Genomic DNA, 20635 nt, shown 5'->3' with positions numbered 1-20635 from the left:
AAAGGCTTTGATGCTGCACTCACATAGACTAAGTAGAGGCAAATTTTTCTCGCACATTGCTCATATGTTGTAGGAGATGAATAGATTGTATATGATTTAGTGTAAAATTTAATCATCATGGATCTACATCATGTAGATTAATTCTTGTTTGAATTGGAACTAGGCTATGCATAAGTATTAGATTGTATATGATTTAGTGTAAAATTTAAATTAGTTTGGTCGTCAAGGACCTACATCATGTAGAAAAATTCTTGTTTGAATTGGAACTAGGCTATGCATAAGTAATTCGACAAGAATAAAACCACGTGTGAAAATTGAGAGTGGGTTGAGGGGCCGGGCCAAAATTGCAGGGAGCCCGTAGTTCTCTACGAAGCTCGCTACTGTACGGATTCATCATCATCATCGTCGTGCAGGCCTGTGCACGCTCTGTGTCTGCATCGCCTTCATCACATTTTTTGCTTTGATCGCCGCCTCTGTCTGTGGATAATCGCCCCCTGCTGCTTTTCTTAAGGTAATTATTCTCTCCCTTTGTAACGCGTTTATGGGTCCTTCTGAATTTGTGATGGTTGAGGGTTTCTCCGCACAGGAGAGTGTCTGCTTGTCATTCTTTGTCATAGAATGAATTTTACATCTGCTTCCTGTCAGGTGTTGGCTGAAATTAGGGAAGAGATGTCGGAGCTGCTAGAAGGGGAGGCAGATTCATGGCAAGGGAGGGCCGCTTTGGAAGAGCCTGACCACTCAAGCTCGCAGTGGTACTTTCCGCGAGAACACATTGAAAGCACATCCCCTTCCCGTCTGGATGGTATTGATGTGGCGAAGGAGGCGTATTTACGCAAGTCTTATTGCACCTTTTTGCAAGACCTTGGAATGCACCTCAAAGTGTAAGTCTTCCATTTCCTCTTCTTTTGCCCTTGGTGAATTTTGCGGTTTATGTTTTTTTTCAGAATATTATATCAGAATATTATATTGCACATCTGTGGACAACAGAGAAAACTGAAACATGAGTTGTGTACAAAGGTTTAAGCAGACCCACAATTGAGTGTTTGTGGATGTGAACAAGTTGCTCACATCCTTTTGGCTCTGATAATTTTGCTAAGGGTTCAAATGATAGTTTTAATTCTTTCAAAAGAAAATGCTTTGTGTCATGTGAGTAAAGGGTTTGTGTACACTTGTCATGCTAGGGAGGTAGCCTATTTATAGAATGATGGATTTTGATATGCTAAAGCTGGCATAATATTTGGACGAGGAAGCCCTTTTCTCATTTCCACTAAGCCAATGGTGGATTGTGAAAAGTTTATTCCAGCAGCAGTTATTTAAAACATCATGAGTGGCTGTTAGGGGCAAACATTCTTTCTTATAAGAATGCACCCTTGCTAATGGTGAGTGCAAGGATGATGTGTTTGCTATAAGTGCCAGACATGTTAGATATCATTGCAGTCATGCCTTTACTTACTGGCAAGAAGCAAGCAAAGAAAGGCTGGATCTACTTGAAGTCTGGTCAGATCAACTTGTAGCTGTACATAATCGATTGGTAGTGACCTGATGGAACTTATGTATGTAGAGTAGGGTATTCTGCCCAATGTGTAGCTGCTGGCATTGTGTTGATTTATGCTCACTCTTTCACAATTATTACTTTAGAGGGTAAAATTACAAAACTGCAGTCTTGGGGATCTTCACCTGTATCCAACTAGATAACACCTATTCTAGCAAAATTTTGGCAGCATAACGGCTCCAAAACTTGCTTTGAACAATCCCCCATGCCGCAACTCGCTTTTAATGACATAAACCCTTTGGTGTCAGCCCAAAAACAGTAATGGTTTTTACCCTGTTTTCAGCCCTAAACAGTCTCGGAATTGTCCTCTTATAGTGGGGCACTGTTCCCAATGCTTATGGCATCCATACCTCTGCTAAACAGTCCAAAAATAGTGCATAACCAGTGCTGAAAATGCACCTGTAAGGTGAGGTTATTAACTTGGCCGGTGCCTTCTTTTGGAGTAGTAGTTAGCTGCCCCTGTTCCTGTTCAAAGAGGCTCTTGCCTCGGCATAGAAGCATAAAACCACACAACTCTACATAGGTCAAATGAAGAGCCCTCTTGTGGGGCATCACATAACTGCAGGGAGCGGAGAGAGAGAGAGCAGTGAACGTTGTGCAAGGCTTCGGTTCTTGCACTTCACTATACATAGAGGGTAAGCAAGCACACAGTAGCTTTGGTACCTGCAACAATCCACCATACAACTGAAAATCCAACCCCCATGTTTATTTCAACGCTTCTCTCTCTCTCAGGGTGGAAAATGCTCAAAGATGTGTTAAGTGGCACTCATGCATGGGTTTCCCGTTTTGTACCTTCCGGTCTAAAAATATCTCAACTGGTTGCTCAGTTGACTTAGCGGCAGAGTAATTATATGTTCCTCTTGTCATTCTGGAGCTAATGACGCGAACTGATTTCATGGCCCAAAATAGGAGTCCCCTAAATTTTAGGAGATGCTTCCATTGGACTCTCACTAGTCATCTGACCATCTTTCACCACTGGGACCACGTCAAACAATGCAATGTAGCCCAGTTCTTGGGTGATTCTCTCTTGGTGACCCACCTTGGCGTGCCCTTGAGTTAATTTTCTAGTATCCACCAACTTGTTAAGTGCGGCCAAGGGACCTAAATGACTTTGAATTGAGCCTAGATGCCCTTTTCCTACTCGAATTCCAGTGCTGACCAACTTCCCGTCTGCGGGTGAAACCACCGTTTCACATTGGCCATAAAATGTCGGGCCATTTGCAACTTCAAAAAGAGAGTCTCAAAAATTAAACGAAAATCATCGGAAAGAAACCAACAACTAAGGTTAGCAGTTGCCTCGTCCTCGTGACATACCCCCCTCTTGAAATCGCAAACGTCCTTGATTGCATGCCATATATACATGCCATTGATGATCTTGTGTTGTTAACACACTTTTATCATTGCATGTACCTGCAAGAAAGGTCATAACACATAGTAGATATAAATGACTTTATGAGCGTAAGGAAATTTCAACCTATTAGCAACATCGTTGATCTTATCAATCACTTGAAAAGGCCCATAGTAATGCATACTGAGCTTAGGAAACATGCGTTCCTTGCTGTAACAGACTTGGACACTCCAAGTCAAGAATCAATCACCACAGCACCAAATGACCACTTCAAAACAATTCACAGATCACAATAGATTTGCACTGGCCCGGCGGAGTTCCATGCCTAGAGATATTGGCCCAAAAGACTGGCGCCCTTTCGGTGTTTGTTTATGTATTAAATCAATGTCAAAGTACAAGAGAGTGGTTAGGGTTTCACTCTTAGACTCTGCGTCCAGATGCTCTGCAGAGTGAACCCTAAACCACGTATTTAAAGATTACAAGGGATGCCCAAAAAGCAGAGCCCCAAAAGCTTCCAGTTCAAAAGCAAAAGTTCTCTCACAAGCTCTCTCTCTGGCTTTAGTAAAAATAAAGCAGAGTATTCCCTTTCTCTCTCTATCCCCAAAGCGTAGAGCTAAAAGCATCAAATTGCGTCGCTCAAAATCTGCATTGGATTTATAAGTGAGAGGGTTTTCTCGCTTGGAACACCAAGGAAAAATAATTCTAATTGAATTATTGGAATTTTAAGTGAGAGGGTTTTTCTCACTGGAGACATCCGAGTACAGAGTATTCCTAGTGCGTCATTCAAAGTAATGATGGGAGCACTGAGAACGGGAATATCTGTAAGGCCACTAGGAACGGGTATTTTTGATGCGTCACATTGGATGGGTGACAGGGAGCATCGGAAAGAAGTATCCGACCATCTAGGAACAGACATCTCTGATGCGTCATAGGATGGGTGACATAGAGCATCGTGAAGGGGATTGTACCGTAAGTTCGGTAGGAAAGGACTAGGTACTGGGTATTTCTGATGCGTCACAAGGTGGGTGACGGGTGCATCGGAAAGGGGATATGCATAGTCGAGAGGAAATCCGAACTGGAAAGAGGAATACGCGTAAAGACGCAAGCACAAGAATAAAGATGGGTTCTGAGAAGCTTTTCTTAAAAAGCGGAAAATTTGAACGAGTTTTCCGGGAAAAGCAAACGATTTCCCGCGAGGAATCTATGTTTGCATTGCATTCGTGCATGTGGTTGCATCCAGGGATGCCTGGGAAGTGCTGTGAAAGCATTGTTTTTAACTTATAAGGTTTTATTGAGTTTTTGGGCAGATTCAGACGTATTTTTAAAATACGTCGGCGGCCCATTTAATAAGTGGACAGCCATCTGATAAATAAGGCAACAGATCAGCCAACGAATTCTCTCTCCCTATTTCGGGTAGAACAGAAAGAAAAAAAAAAAAAAAACACGGCCGCGATCTCTACGCGAGCAGCTATTCATGCCGTGGTCAAGGAGCTATAAAAGCACCACATGCCGTCACTGAAAAGGGGTTACCAACGTCAGCAAGAGAGGACTCTGCCGCCAGAAGACGCGAGAGATCGCGAGACTACGAAGCACGGAAGTCGCTTTTCCCGCGCAAGAGCGACAGGTATCTATTGTGGATTCGCCATACGAACTGTTGTCACGTTTTTGCGTGTGTTTGCAGGTACTTCATCGCGAAGGAGAAGCGAGAAGGCTTCGGCCTACGCTTGGGAATTTCGGGAACGGAATTCGGAAATTGTTTGCGGAGTCTCGACTCCGAGTACAGACGGAAAAAGGATTGAGAGCTCGTCTCTCGGATTTCCCTTACGGGGAGTAACGACCATCGAGTCAGAGAATTAGAACGCGGAGGGGTTTTCTCCGGTTCTTGTGCTTGTAAAAAGATTCTCCCTAATAAAGAATTCTCTTTAAGGGGGGGGACCAGCCCATCTTCTGGTCCCAGTACTGTCTTGATCTTCTCACTCTCTCTCTCTCTCTATTTATTTCTCTCTATGTCCTTTGGCTTCAATATTAAGTGATAAATTCTATTTATCCGAGTATATTTTATATTGTTATGCGCTCCCGTTTGTGACAGTGGTATCAGAGCATGGTCTCCTCTCTTTCTCTGTAAAGGAGGACGACTCTGGGAAGATACGGGAAGAAGCCATGACAAGCCAAGAGAGAAGTAAGCAGGCGAAAACCTAAGTCTTGCAGGAAAAGCTCGCAGAGTTGGAATTTTTTTGTTTCCTCTCTGCAACAAGTCGACACAAGACTTGGGATTCTCTGAGAAGGCGACAAGAGCATGATGCTCAAGAACTTAGAGAATCCTAGGAGCGGAGTGCTCAAGATCCTTCAGAACCCAAAAGATATCCATGAACATCAATCCAGAACCATAGCCAAGAAATCCCTTCATTTCAGGAAGGATATGAAGGTCGTCTTTAGACCTAGGAACACTCCAATCAAGTTTGATACTTTTGACGGAAGGGAAGATGTCCTGAAAGCTACTGCTTTCATTCGACAGTTTGAAGTTGCCTTTGCAAACGGCAATTTCTGAGAGGTGTCGAAGGTGAGGCATGTGACCAAAGACCTCAAGGGGATTGCAAGTACTTGGTGGTATACCAAAGCTCTGCAAGGAACTTACAACAAGACTTGGATTCAATTCAAGGCTGAATTTTTCGACAAATTTTTTTCCTCAATGCTTTGAGAAAGGCATTCAAGAAGATTGGGATTGGTTTGCCCAATAGGAACATGAGCGAGTCAAAGCAAGTAGTGGTCCACTCTTGCCAAGGTAGCTCCATTCTTGATCCTCTTTGAGGAAGGAAAGATGAACAAATTTAATGAAGGTTTTTGCCCGAATTTTGTAAACGCATCTGCAAGATACTTTGCAGCAGATAGTGGAGTCAACAATAAAAGCTGAAAGTGTACACCTTAGTGTACATAGAATACAATCCCCGCAGTGGGACAAGAACCATTGAACACAGAAACAACGAATTTTTGTTACCTCTCCTCGAAGGATACATTGCTATCCAGAGAAAGGTTGGAGTAAGGGAATTCAATCTAACTCCTGAGTTTTTTGAAAGGAAGACCCTCAAACTTTAAGTAAGAGGGAGGTCTTTGATCAAAGTTAAATCTTTGAGGAACCCATAAATTGCGTATTGGTTTTATGCACGAGATATAACCAGGATTGATCACTCTCGAGTGTTTATGAGAGTAGGATCAATTTGAAACATTGTTTTCTGAGATGAATTGGTTTGCTCAACTAGCCGAGAGGTCAACTATTGATCTGGTATCTGGTAGTTCTCCAACAAATTACCTGCTATTGCGGGTAGGACTGCAGAAAGGAAGGAATCATTCCGCGATTTCAAGCAAGAAAAGCTTTCACTAAGCTTGAGTACCTTATGAACCAACACTCCTTACACGGGAAGATATGGCAGTGCTTTTCGCACAAGTGAATGGACACTCTCTTTATGAGTAAAGAAGCAAGAGACTGCTACGGCTTGTGCTCGAGGACTCCAAGGATTAAAATCCTAGTTTATTTCATGATCGGGTTTTGCCCTAAGATCGAGCCAAGGGATTGTCATGTGAGCGTCTTCGCTCTAAGGATCTTACGAAGGGAAGGCAATTTCCCAGGTTCACCAAAACTTTTAACACAGCTTAAGTATTATGTACACTTTTGAGTACATGGATAACACACGAAGATGCAGACCAATGCCAAGGAACTCGACGAGTTTGTTATGCTCTCTTGAGCGCCTTTTTGCGCACAAAGATATTCCGACACGAGAATCTCTATTTGAGATGTGTTCGGTAGAAGGAATTTGAGTTTCTCTACGGAGAAGAGATTTTCTGATGGTTGTTGATCATTGAGTACGCTATGTGCCTTTACCATTATAGTAGCAATTTTTGGTTGCGGTATATATTTCTCCATGAGGAGGTCAAGTAGCATTTACATGCTGCTGAAATAAATTCCAACTATTATGTTTGTAAGAATATAGTTCACCAACCGTTTCAAAATGGTAAGAATTACATATCGGAGAACATCCCTGAGAATCAAAGAGGGTTCGCTCTATTGTGAACAAGGTTTGAACGTACGTTCGGAAAATGCTATGGCTAGAATCCTATCTGCCTGAGATTTTGCAAGTCGTCATTGATGCTCACAAGGTGAATCATTTTTTATGATTCTGTAAGGAAGAGACGCTAATGGGTGTCGGGAAAACACTGCCGGTGGTAATAACTCGCAGGAGGAAAAGATTGGAAGTCCCGCCGTGCACAAGGAATCTTCGGATTGGAATCGTCCGCTTACGTTGAGCGACGGCCCGGAACACAGACTTTAAGGTGATCGCAAACTTTGTTTGTGAAAGAAAGACATTGAGCTTAATGCTCTATGATTGGGCATTCCCTACGTGTGAGGACACAAGAGGTTTAATATCCTTTGGACTAACAGCGCAGGATTATGCGCAAGGACAAATACTTAGATTGATTTCTAGGAAGATTATTCTTCTCGAATTTGAGAAGACGGAATCAAGTTAATAGAGTCTCGGATAAGGAAACTTTGGATCAGAACAATTGGCCTACCCAAAGCAAAGGCCCGGAATAAGAACTTACTTTGGTAAGATGACACACTTTGTCTGCCGGTAGGAAGATTCACATGAGCTTAATGCTCTCGACATGCCCTATGCGGGAGGACAGAAGAGGTTTAATATCCTCAGGACTAATAGCGCAAGGTTATGCGCAAGGACATACACCTAAATTGATTTTTAGGAGGATTATTCTTCTCGGGATTGAGAAGGTGGAATTGAATTAACAGATTCTCGAAAAGACGCGAATTACGAGTTCTTACATGGCTCGTAAGTTTGATGAAGGGTGAAGGATATCCTCGAGGTACTAGAGGAAGGACATGAACTGGTAAGGTAAGTATTGAATTATGATTTTTTTTTTCTTTAATTTACTTTTAAGTTCTCTATTGAGAAAGGATTAGCTCAACTCACCATTGAGCAAGATTTGAAATTTTCCGGTTTCTTCTCGGCAGTTCAGTTGGATCTCTACAGTTGAGGACAAGTGTTTATAAGTGAGAGGGATGTTGCTAAATTGGCTTTATCTGACATAAAAATAATTCTAATTGAATTATTGGATTTATAAGTGAGAGGGTTTTCTCGCTTGGAACACCAAGGAAAAATAATTCTAATTGAATTATTGGAATTTTAAGTGAGAGGGTTTTTCTCACTGGAGACATCCGAGTACAGAGTATTCCTAGTGTGTCATTCAAAGTAATGATGGGAGCACTGAGAACGGGAATGTCTGTAAGGCCACCAGAAACGGGTATTTCTGATGCGTCACATTGGATGGGTGAGAGGGAGCATCGGAAAGAAGTATCTGACCATCCAGGAACGGACATCTCTGATGCGTCATAGGATGGGTGACATAGAGCATCGTGAAGGGGATTGTACGGTAAGTTCGGTAGGAAAGGACCAGGTACTGGGTATTTCTGATGCGTCACAAGGTGGGTTACGGGTGCATCGGAAAGGGGATATCCATAGTCGAGAGGAAATCCGAACTGGAAAGAGGAATACGCGTAAAGACGCAAGCACAAGAATAACGATGGGTTCTGAGAAGCTTTTCTTAAAAAGCGGAAAATTTGAACGAGTTTTCCGGGAAAAGCAAACGCTTTCCCGCGAGGAATCTATGTTTGCATTGCATTCGTGCATGTGGTTGCATCCAGGGACGCCTGGGAAGTGCTGTGAAAGCATTGTTTTTAATTTATAAGGTTTTATTGGATTCAAACTATTTTTAAAATACGTCGGCCGCCCATTTAATAAGTGGGCAGCCATCTGATAAATAAGGCAACAGATCAGCCAACGAATTCTCTCTCCCTATTTCGGGTAGAACAGAAAAAAAAAAACCACGGCCGCAATCTCTACGCGAGCAGCTATTCATGCCGTGGTCAAGGAGCTATAAAAGCACCACATGCTGTCACTGAAAAGGGGTTACCAACGTCAGCAAGAGAGGACTCTGCCGCCAGAAGACGCGAGAGATCGCGAGACTATGAAGCACGGAAGTCGCTTTTCCCGCGCAAGAGCGACAGGTATCTATTGTGGATTCACCATACGAATTGTTGTCGCGTGTTTGCGTGTGTGTTTGCAGGTACTTCATCGTGAAGGAGAAGCGAGAAGGCTTCGGCCTACGCTTGGGAATTTCGGGAATTGAATTCGGAAATTGTCTGCGGAGTCTCGACTCCGAGTATAGACGGAAAAAGGATTGAGAGCTCGTCTCTCGGATTTCCCTTACTGGAAGGAACGACCATCGAGTCAGAGAATTAGAACGGAGGGGTTTTCTCCGGTTCTTGTGCTTGTAAAAAGATTCTCCCTAATAAAGAATTCTCTTTACGGGGGGGGACCAACCCATCTTCTGGTCCCCAGTACTGTGTTGATCTTCTCACTCTCTCTCTCTCTCTATTTATTTCTCTCTATGTCCTTTGGCTTCAATATTAAGTGATAAATTCTATTTATCCGAGTATATTTTATATTGTTATGCGCTCCCGTTTGTGACAGTTTGTAGCTGCATTAGGGTTTCAGCCAGCAGTTAGGGTTAGGGTTTCCAAAAAATAGGGTTTCTGCAAATTAGGGTTTCTGGCAGAAATTAGGGTTTGCAAGAATTAGGGTTTCTGGCAGAAATTAGGGTTTCTATTGTCGTTAGCCACGTCATCACTTTGTGACATACCCCCCTCTTGAAAGCATTCTAATCAACGGCGATTATGCCTGCAAAATCGACAGAAGCCGTAAACCGTCTTAGCAGACACTAACTGTTAGTACCTACGTACTAGGAACACACATCTAGCACATGTACCAAATCGACAGTCACATCACACGACATCACAGGAGATCACTAGACATCACAGGACATAACATGACATTCAACATTCATTCGGATCTTAGACCATGATTTATCGCAATGTAGCTAGCAATCGCATCTAGGTCCAATCGGGACCTCATCGATGTCCGATTGACTAACCCCTATTGCAACCGTGTCAATTTGAGATCAATTAGACCAAAATGCTGCAGTCATTTCGTCTATCAGTTCCTGCACTCAATAATCAGGAATTCCATTTCATAAAGTCATACGATAGAATATTGTTAGATTTCAGTATCCTTGAAGCTCAAAGAGACATCAGTGACTCTAGTATCTAAATCAAGGCATCTGTTGACAAAGGAGCGGAGTAACTCTCCTCTTGTGCATCCCACTGCACCAGATCTCCGGCCAAGCTGAATTCTGGGTTCCGTTTGGAGTAGACTATGCTAAACCAAAAGCATCGAGGTAAAGTTTCACAATCTGAGGAGTATCTGCTAGGTCCTCCTCCTCCATCCAGTTTGCATCCAATGCAGGATAGTTCTTGAACTTAATTAAGAATTGCCTTCGGACTTTACCCTTAATCTTCGTATCCTTATGTGCCAAAATCTGTTCAGGAACAAGGATCTCCTTGTTTTCTTCCACTTCGGGTTACTCATCAGGCTCCCCATCATCAGATACATCACCCTTAAAAGGTTTCAAGAGACTCACATGGAATGCATTGTGAATCCTCCACGTATCTGGCAGTTTCAATCGGAAGGAGACATCATTTATCTTTTCAGTTATCGAGAAAGGTCTGTAGTATCGCATACTGAGCTTTGGAAAAAGCCTCTTCTTTCCCTTTTTCTTTCTTAGGTGTGCCTTCTCAAAACGTAAGAGCACCCAATCATCCTCCTTCAATCTCAAGTCGCGATGATGGAGATCTACTGCCTTTTTCTTCGTTCTTGAGACTTCTGCAAAGTCTCGCGAACCTTGGCAAAAGTCGTATCCAAATCTCGCGTATATTCATCCGCTTCAAAAATCTTACCTTTCGTGCTTAGGAAGGGTGGAACCTTCGCAGCACCTTCAACAATCTCAAATGGTGCCTTCCCCGTTGAAGAGTGTATCGTGTTATTGTAGGCAAATTCCACCAAAGGTAAGTACTTTTTCCATCGAGTCTTCTGATCTGAGATATAACACTTCAATAAATCTAGAACCACTGAATTTGCAATCTCAGATTGCCCATCAGTCTGCGGGTGGAACGATGATGAGAACTGCAACCGCATGCCAATGTTCTCCCAAATTGCCTTCCAAAACAAACTCGTAAATCTGGGGTCTCTGTCGGAGACAATCGTCTCAGGCATGCCATGTAATCTGAAGATCTGGGCCACAAACAGTCTCGCTAAGTGATCCGGCTTGACTGTTTTCTTCACTGGAATGAAATGGGCCTGTTTGCTAAATCTGTCAATAACAGTCCAGATACCATCGTGACCACTCTGTGTTCTCGGGAGATCAAAAATGAAATCCATTGCAATACTTTCCCAGGGACGGGTGGATATGGGTAAAGGCTGTAACAATCCCTGTGCCTTATGCCTGTCAAACTTGACCTTCTGGCATACTAAGCAACTGCGCACAAACTTTTCCACATCCTTTTTGAGTCTCGGCCAAAAGAAGTATCTCTCTACCCCTTTCATGGTGGTAGCAATGCTGCGGTGACCTGTAAAAGGTGGACATTGGCATTCATTCATAACCTTTTCCCTCAACGGCTGTGTAACGCACAACATGATTTTTCTCATCAAGTAGCCTTCCCGAATGGAGTATCCTGCTACTGTCTCCCCATCTCGTATCCGTGTGAAAATATCTGCAAAATCTGTATCTGTGGCATACTGGTCGACCATATCCTCGAAGCTCCTATGATGTATCGCGGAATAGCCAAAACCAACGGCTTTCGAGACAAAGCATCTGCCACCACATTCTTCTGTCCCTGCAGATGGACAATCTGGAAGTGAAACTGTGACAAGATGTTTGCCCACCGCATCTGCTTTTCCGAAAGTTGCTTCTGTGACAAGAAGTAGCGCAAACTCTGATGGTTTGTGAAGACAGTAAAATCCGCTCCAGTAGGTAATGCCGCCACTGAGTAAGTACATGGATAACCGCCAAAAGCTCTCTCATAAATCTGTGTTGTCATCTCCGGCGTAGAGAACAATCGGCTCTCGTAAGCAATGACATGGCCTTCTTGCATTAAGACCGCACCTAGACTACGACCACAAGCATCACAATATACTTCAAATGACTTCTGCAAGTCCGACAAAGTCAAAACTGGTCCCGTAGTCAATTTCTCTTTCAATGTCTGAAAGGCAGTCACCTCTGTGGGTCCCCGCGAGAAAGGGACTCCTTTCTGTATCAAGATATGCAAAGGGGAAGCAACCTCTGCAAACTTTCATATGAACCGCCTGTAGTACCAACACAGTCCCAAGAAGCTTCTAACTTCATGGACATTCTTCAAATCGGGCCAATAACGTATAGTCTCTATCTTGGTCGGATCCATTTGCACTCGTGCAGCTGAGACAATGTGTTCCAAAAAGTGTATCTCTGGTAGGAAAAATTCACTTTTCTTTGCATTAATCACTAACTTGTGATCTCGTAATGCCTGAAAGACCTGAAGCAGATGATCTTTGTGTTCTGCTTCATTCTTGGAGAAAACAATGATGTCGTCAAAGAAAGTGTCAACAAATAGCATGTACTCTTGAAAAATCCTGTCCATCGTTCGATTAAATGTCGCAGGAGCATTGGTTAAGCCAAAAGGCATCACCAAAAACTCAAATAACCCAAAAGTAGTCCGAAAGGTTGTCTTGTAGACGTCTCCCGACGCGATTCGGATCTGATGATATCCACTCTTTAGGTCAATCTTGCTAAAGCACGAGGATCCCTGTAACCTGTCGAGTATATCATTGTGTCGAGTATATCATTGATCCTAGGAATCGGAAATCTCTTCTTGATGGTGATTTTGTTGAGAGCTCTATAATCGATGCACATTCTCCAAGATCCGCCTTTCTTCAAAACCAGCAACACTGGAGAGCAATATGGTGAATACTAGGCTGGACAAGACCCTTTTCCAAGAGTTCTTTCACTTGGTTCATAATCTCTTCATTCTGTGCTCGGCTCACACGGTAAGGTGGCCGGTTCGGTGGTGTGCTTCCCGGTATCAAATCAATGGTATGATCTTCAGGACGAGCAGGTGGTAACTTGCTTGGTAGGCCTTCTGAGAAGCAATTGGCGTGAGAGTGGAGAAAATCTTGGCGTTCTTTATCAAGTTTAGACATATTTGTCCTATCCTTATCGCTCAATTCTTTCATAAAGATCGAGTAAACAAACAGACTGGATTTCATTAATTTTGAAGTGGCCGAAGCCGATACAATAGGGACAGACTCGCCCTTCAGTTTAATATCAAGTACAATTGTTCTGCCCTTCTCTGTAGTCAAAGTCACTTTCCTCGTCCGATAATCGACCATAGCGTTTTCTTGTGGTACCAAGGAATCCCTAAGAGAACATCACAACCCTCCAAAGGCATTATGAAGAAGTCCTCATGCCCCAAATACCCCTGACAATGCAACCGAAGTTTGCCAATGACGGGTGTAATGGCTATGTCCCTACCAGGTGCCGCTAGAAGTTAGTTCCTCAGCTGCTCTCGAACTCTCAGGCCTATCGTTGTCCTTATCATTGTTCTTTTTGTGCCTTTTTAGGGAACTTCGCGTAGATATGTCCATGTTCCCTACATCCAAAGCACTTCCCCTCCTCGCTGAATCGAGCTCGCTCCTGAGGAGTAAGCTTGGGTCGTGCATCCTTTTTCTCTGGGTTGCTCTTTTTCTTTTTACTTTCAGAAGTCTGTTCTGCTCGTTGTGTCATGGCCTCATCTGTGGTGTAGGTCAGACTGCCAGAGTGAATGGCAAAGCCCCGCTTCGCATGACTCATCAACTCTTGAATAGAAGCTGACTTTTGCTCCAAGCAGTGATCTCGGATCTCTGTAGGTAGACCCAAGGTGAACCGCTCAATCTGTTCTCTGAATGAGATCTTCTTGAATGAAGAGGTGGGTAGAAAAGAGCTCCAGAATCTTTCACAGTAAGCATTTTCTTGGTCATCCGATGATGGGTTCCAAGGAGCTCGTATATCGTGTTTATACTCTTGCGTCAACCAAGAAGAAATAAAAAGATTTTAAAATTTTAGCCATTTAACTGACGCAGTCTTGTTTAAAAGAAGCGTGGACCACCAAGTGCGAGCATTTCCCTTAAAGTAAGAGGCAGCTCTCTGAATCTTGGAGTGCTCTGAGTAGCGTCCTCCCATGAAAGCGATGTCAAACTGCTGTATAAAAGACAAAGCCTTCGAAGCATCTGAGTATCCTTTAAAAAGTATCAAATTTGATCGAGTGTCCACCTTCCTTAAACTCTCGGACTTTCTTGCTTTTATCTTGCAGAAAGTCATACTAGTTGGCTTTATAAAAATTCTTCTTGTTCGCATAAAAGTTTTAGTCATCAAAGTTTGAACTGTGTGTAGACGAGTCCTCAGTAGAACTGTCAGTCTCTGGGCGAGATTTAGACTTCTTTGCCTTTTTCTTGCCCTTTCCGAAGCGTTGTTTCTTGCTTCGCTTTTTACCTTTTCTGTCTTCTTTGCTCGAATCTGAAGAGCTAGAAGAACTGTAAGAAGAAGAAGAAGAAGAAGAAGAAGAACTGGGTACTCCTTCAAAGTGAACACGCTTCTTTTGTTTCTTTGCTTTGTCAAATATCGACCGACGACCCAAATAACCCGGGAAGTTAGTGCCTTTCTTCTGCTTTTTGCCGTGCTTTTTCGCTTTCTTTTGCGCGTCAAAAAGCTGAGCTATCCGTGCATCAACCACCTCTTCTAATTCCTTCTTTGAATATTTCTTGTGAGTAGAAGGTTTCTTGAGAGCGGGTTTCGGGGGTGGTGTAGTGGTTTTCTGCCACTGCTTGTGCACTTCCTGAAAAGAAGTCTCGCTCATATACTTTGCAAATTTTGGGTCCTTCGCAAAATTGAGCATCATCTTTGTTGCATTGCCGATAAATAGACGGCGCTCCATCTCTCGTGGCTCTGCCTGAGTAGGCCGAGACGGGCCATACTCTCTGCCGGAATCTTCGTTGTGATCCTTGCCCGCCTCTCCAGATGCAGAGGGAGTCGACTGATCCTTGCGTGAAGCCATAGGTGCCACGGAAAAAAATTGGGGATCGGATTTCCCGTAGAAGAGAAATCAGCCGTGCTCTGATACCACTGTAACAGACTTGGACACTCCAAGTCAAGAATCAAGCACCACAGCACCAAATAGCCACTACAAAACAATTCATAGATCACAATAGATTTGCACTGGCCCAGCGGAGTTCCGCGCCGAGAGATATTGGCCCCAAAGGTTGGCGCCCCTTTCGGTATTTCTTTATGTATTAAATAAATGTCAAAGTACAAGAGAGCGGTTAGGGTTTCACTCTCAGATTCTGCGTCCAGATGCTCTGCAGAGTGAGCCCTAAACCACGTATTTAAAGATTACAAGGGATGCCCAAAAAGCAGAGCCCCAAAAGCTTCCAGTTCAAAAGCAAAAGTTCTCTCACAAGCTCTCTCTCTCTCTGGCTTTAGTAAAAATAAAGCAGAGTATTCCCTTTCCCTCTCTATTCCCAAAGCGTAGAGCTAAAAGCATCAAATTGCGTCGCTCAAAATCTGCTTTTTCAGCTCTGCAAATTCCCGAAATTTGTACCGCTTGCCACGTGGCATTTCAGCCGCCAAATTTAGGGTTTCCAGCCACATTAGGGTTTCAGCCAGCAGTTAGGGTTAGGGTTTCCAGAAAGTAGGGTTTCTGCAAATTAGGGCTTCTGGCAGAAATTAGGGTTTGCAGGAATTAGGGTTTCTGGCAGAAATTAGGGTTTCTGTTGTCGGTAGCCACGTCATCACTTTGTGACACTTGCCCCTCGTTTTCTTTAACCTTGCCTTTTCAAACCGCAATAGAACCCAATCACCAGGTGAAAACAACAGTTCACGATGGTGACGATTAGCAGTCCTTTTTTGTTTGGCCTTCTCCAGGGCAACTTTAATATTCTTATACATTTCATCCATGTTCTGGACATATCGATTTGCTTCAAAGATCTTGTCCTTTGTATGCAAAATGGGAGGAACTTTCTTGCCGCCTTCAACAACCTTAAAGGGTGCCTTGCCAGTTGACGAATGCACCGTATTGTTGTACGCGTACTCAAGCATAGGCAAATAGTGCTCCCACTTGCCTTTGTTATCTAACACAACATTTCAGCAGATCCAAGACTGTAGAATTAGCCTCTTATGACTGTCCATCAGTTTGTGGATGAAACAAAGACGAGAACTTGAGCGTAATGCCCATGTTCTCAAACAATCCTCTCTAAAACAAACTTGTCATGCAAGGATCACGACCACTGACAATCGATAGTGGCATACCATGGTACTTGAACACATTGTACATGAATAACCGTGCCATCTGATCAGATTTTATCTTCTTCTTGACAGGGATAAAATGGGCCTGCTTGCTGAACTTGCAAATAATGCATCATTCCCTGGTGGCGTTCTTGGAAGATCAAAGATAAAGTCCATAGCAATGCTTTCCCACGGCTTATTTGGAATTGGTAGTGGTTGTAACAACCTTGGTGCCTTTTGCGTGTCAAACTTGATCTTCACACATGCTCGCACAAAGGCATCCACATCTCTCCTCAAGGTAGGCCAGTAAAAGAATGTCACCGCTTGAACTGTCGCATCAATACAACGATGTCCTGCATACGGTGGGACATGACTTTCTACCATGACCTTATGTTGCAATGACCTAGTGACACAAAGTCTGCCATGCATCATCATAAAACCGTCTTTGAGGAGGTAGCGTTCATGATGTTGCCCCTCTTGCAAATGTTCAAAATTCGTTGCAAAGTTTTCATCTGTAGCATATTGGACAACAAAATCAACACCTAACAAGTAGTGGTTCTAGCTAGAGAGCGCATGAATGACGGCCAATAACTCTTTCTCATAAATTTGCATAGTCTTTTCTGACCCTTGCAAGATTCTGCTCTCATAAGCTACTACCCGACCATCTTGCATTAGCACTGCTCCGATGCGATTGCCACACGTGTCACACTAGACCACAAATGACTTTTTGAGATCAAGTAAAACAATCACGGGATCTGAAGTCAACTTTTTCTTTAAGAGACTAAAAGCTGAAATCTCTTTGGGTCCATCTGAAAGTGACCTATTTCTTTTGCAAATCGTGAAGAGGTGAAGCTATCTCTGCAAAATTCCTGATAAACCTTCTATAGTATGAACACAATCCCAAGAAGCTTCGAACATCGTGCACAATCTTCAAGTCTGGCCATGTCTTAATAGCTTCCACCTTTGCGGGATCCATTCGGACACCATCCTTTGACACTATGTGGCCAAGAAAGTGGATCTCTTCCAAGAAGAATTCACTTTTCTAGGATTGACAAGTAACCTGTGACTGTGCAGCTCTTCGAACACAATGGTCAAGTGACGCCTATGCTTTTCTTCATTCTTCGAGTAGACTATCATGTCGTCAAAGAATGTGCCAACAAACTTTTGATGCGAACGGAAAATCCGGTTCTTCTATTGAACTGGCAGGAGCATTTGTAAGACCAAATGGAATCACTAAGAACTCGTAAAGACCAAATGTCGTTCTAAACGCAGTCTTGTTGTCACAAACTGGTGAAGTGGCAGCCCCCAGACACACACACGTGGACTGCTGACGTGGCAGTACGAACAGATTGTACGGACGCCCACCTTATGCGTTGACAAGTTGACATGGCAGATGTATGGAAACCCGTATTTTTTGCTGACATGTTGACGTGGCAGATTGTACGGACATGCCCGTAATTTGCGTTGACAGGTGTACGGAAATTCCGTGAATTGCGCTGACTGCTTTTTGGGTAGTTTTTGGAGCCAATAGCTTTTTGGAACTTTTGTTTTTAAGTTTAAAAGCTTTTGGACAGCTTGCTTTTGAGTTTAACTGCTTTTGGGGCTCTGCTTTTGGGCATCCCTTGTAAGAATAAAAGAGCCCCAAGGGCCTCACTCTTCAGAGCATCTGGACGCGGAGTCTGAGAGCGGAGGACCCTGCGGCAGTTGTACGATTAATATAAAAGAAATACCGAAAGGGACGTCAGTCTTTGGGGCCAATCTCTCTGGGCCCGGAACTACGCCCGGCCGTATTGACCAAATTGAATCGTGAGTTTAAAGTTGTGAAGTATTTTGAATGATTCTCTCGTGTTGCGACAGGTTCTAGACTTGGGGTGCCCAAGCTTGTTACAATGGTATCAGAGCATCAGGCGTGTGCTTTTCTTAAAGCATACCGATCCTATCAAATTGCAGACAGGGGCACTCTTGGAAATTGTTATTTGAGGTATATTTGGGATCTTTGGGTCCCGACCCCGGACTTATTAGCCACTCCCACCCTTCATACATCGCGCATCGGGCGCGCTCCCGTCTTCATTGCTCTGTCTTACAAGGCATAAAGCCATAAAGAATCCCACTGTTCTTATGGATTCCAACAAAGATAAGTCGACTTCTTTTGCATCTGCTAATGCGGAAGAGATCACGAAGAAGATTCTCATGAGAAAACAGAGGAAGAGTACGGCCCACCTCGGCCTACTTAGTTCGAGATTGAAGAGATGGAACGTCGACAACTCATTGACGAGGCAACGAAGCAGATGATTAAAATTGCGAAGGACCCAAAATTTGCAAAATTTTTGTCTCAACAATCCATTGCAGAAGTGCATACTTAGTGGCAGAAAACCACCAAGCCACCAATCAAACCGGCGATCAAGAAGCCTCCTACTCTGAGAATGTTTATTGAAGAAGAACTCCATGATGCGGTCCAGGCCCAAATCAATCAGCTTCTGGTCACGAAGAAGCCGTCGGAAAAGCAACTGAAGCAACGTAACAAGAGAACTAATTTCCCCGGTTACTTGGGTCAAAAATCCACTTTTGAAAATGCAAGAAAGCAGAAGTAGCGTGTACGCTTCGAAGGATTGCCTAGCTCGGACACCTCATCCTCTTCTGATTGGAGTGATGAGGACAGGAAGTGCAAGAAACGACTGAAAGATCACATGTTTTATGCAAAAAGAAAGCATTTTTACTGAGCCAATCAATATGATTTCCTCGACGACAAGGGCAAAAAATAGGGAACCGCTTACTTTAAATAAAACAAGAACTGAAAGAAAGAGGACTGAACATAATACCGGGTCAAAGAGAGCTCAACTCTTCAGTGTCGATTACTCCCAATCCAGAGCGCCTTTATTCCATTCGTAAATAAATTCAATGGTCAGAATCCATACAAACACCATCATGAACCAAAATCCAAACCAACCAATCTTACAAGGATATTGCCCAACGAAACAAAAAAGTCACTTCCAAATAAGGTGGTCTGAAATTGGATAGCCAGAGTGCAGACAGTAAAGTTTGAGCACTTTTCAAGGTTTCGAGATGCTCCCAATGCTTTAGCCTTTGTCCAACAGTTTGACATAGCATTTTCTGGAGGCTGCTATGCAGAGCACTCCAAGATCAAACGGGCGACATCCTTTTTGAAAGGCAATGCACGGACATGGTGGTCCCCTTTGTTGTTAAGGAAACAAGCGTCGACAAAGTGGTTGAAATTTAAGAAACTCTTTATTTCTTCATGGCTCACACAAGAATACGAACGAGACGTGATTACTGACTGGAACCATGTTCGGATGGTCAAGACAGAATCTTTGGATTCTTCCGGGCAATTTTTCTACCTGTTTCATCCATTAAGAAGATCAGTTTTAAGGAGCAGATTGAACGATTTTGTTGTGGGCTTACCAAAGAAATTCGAGACTACTGTCTCGAAAGGAAGTCGGAGTCTATACAATAGTTGATGGGACATGCGAAGCGGGGATTTGCTAAACATTCGGGTAAATTGACTTACCCATCAGATGAACCTTCAACAAGTCATAGCAGAAACAATCGACGAAGAGATAGACAACCTTCTCTCACAGAAGACCAAAGAGATGAATATTTCAAAGCAAGAAAGTGTTTTGAATGTGGAGAACAAGGACATATCGCTACACGGTGCCCCAAAAGGGCAAAAGAATCAGGATGACTGGAAGATTGAAAGAACATCAAGACGAGGCGATACTCGTTCCAGAACAGAATTTTGAATTAGCATTATTTTGCTTTGTAAATTTATGAAACAAGACTTTTTGGAAGATGATTTTAAATTTTGAATAAAACTAATGTTTTATGAAAGAATCTCTTAATTTTGGAAAAAGAGCAGAATTAAGAATGAGATGGAGCAGTGACAACTCTTAAAAATGAACTTGATAACGAATCATGAATCTCGATTGATTCAATGGAATGAATGACTTGACCACTTTGTTTAGTATGAACTTAGTGATAAATTGGTATCCCCGGAAATGATTCTCGCACACGACAATGCTTGAGGCGACAGATTCTCGCACAAGACAGGGCTTGAGGTGACATATTTCTCGCACACGACAGTGCTTGAGGCGAATGACTACTTGCACACGATAGTACTTGAGTCAAAAAATCTCTATAGACATGATCGCAATATGGGATTAGTTAACCCGACATCAATGAGGTCCGAAATGGATCTAGTATAGAGTCTGGAGTATCGGCTTGTATTGTGTTGATGCAATATAAAGAAACACCAAAAGGGGCGCCAAGGTTTAGGGCCAATACTCTCTGGGGTGGAATTCCGCCACTCCATGTCGCGTGCGCTCTCTCTCTTTCAGTTCAATTGTTATTGAAGTGCTAAAAGTTTGTCCAGTCTTCTGTCGGCACGTGGTACCCGTCTTGTGACAATGGTATCAAAGCATCCTTTATCCCACCAGAGTTAGCTATGAAGCTGGGCATCAGAGCTGAAG

General features: G+C 43.2%; 1 protein-coding gene across 1 annotated transcript in view; it reads left to right on the top strand.

Moving 5' to 3' along the window:
* Positions 1 to 315: 315 nt before the first annotated feature.
* LOC147447547 (cyclin-T1-3-like) overlaps positions 316 to 20635 on the top strand; it is a 69398-nt gene continuing 49078 nt past the window's right edge. Inside the window, exons 1-2 of the mRNA XM_086523286.1 lie at positions 316 to 511; positions 646 to 881. Of these exons, the coding sequence (XP_086379412.1) occupies positions 670 to 881 (212 nt within the window). The 5' untranslated portion in view covers positions 316 to 511; positions 646 to 669. The remainder of the gene's footprint in view (positions 512 to 645; positions 882 to 20635) is intronic.

The sequence above is a fragment of the Adiantum capillus-veneris genome, chromosome 11, assembly GCF_014529385.1.
Source record: "Adiantum capillus-veneris isolate H3 chromosome 11, ASM1452938v2, whole genome shotgun sequence".
Taxonomy (NCBI): Eukaryota; Viridiplantae; Streptophyta; class Polypodiopsida; order Polypodiales; family Pteridaceae; genus Adiantum; species Adiantum capillus-veneris.
This window is presented reverse-complemented; position numbering and strand designations above follow the sequence as displayed.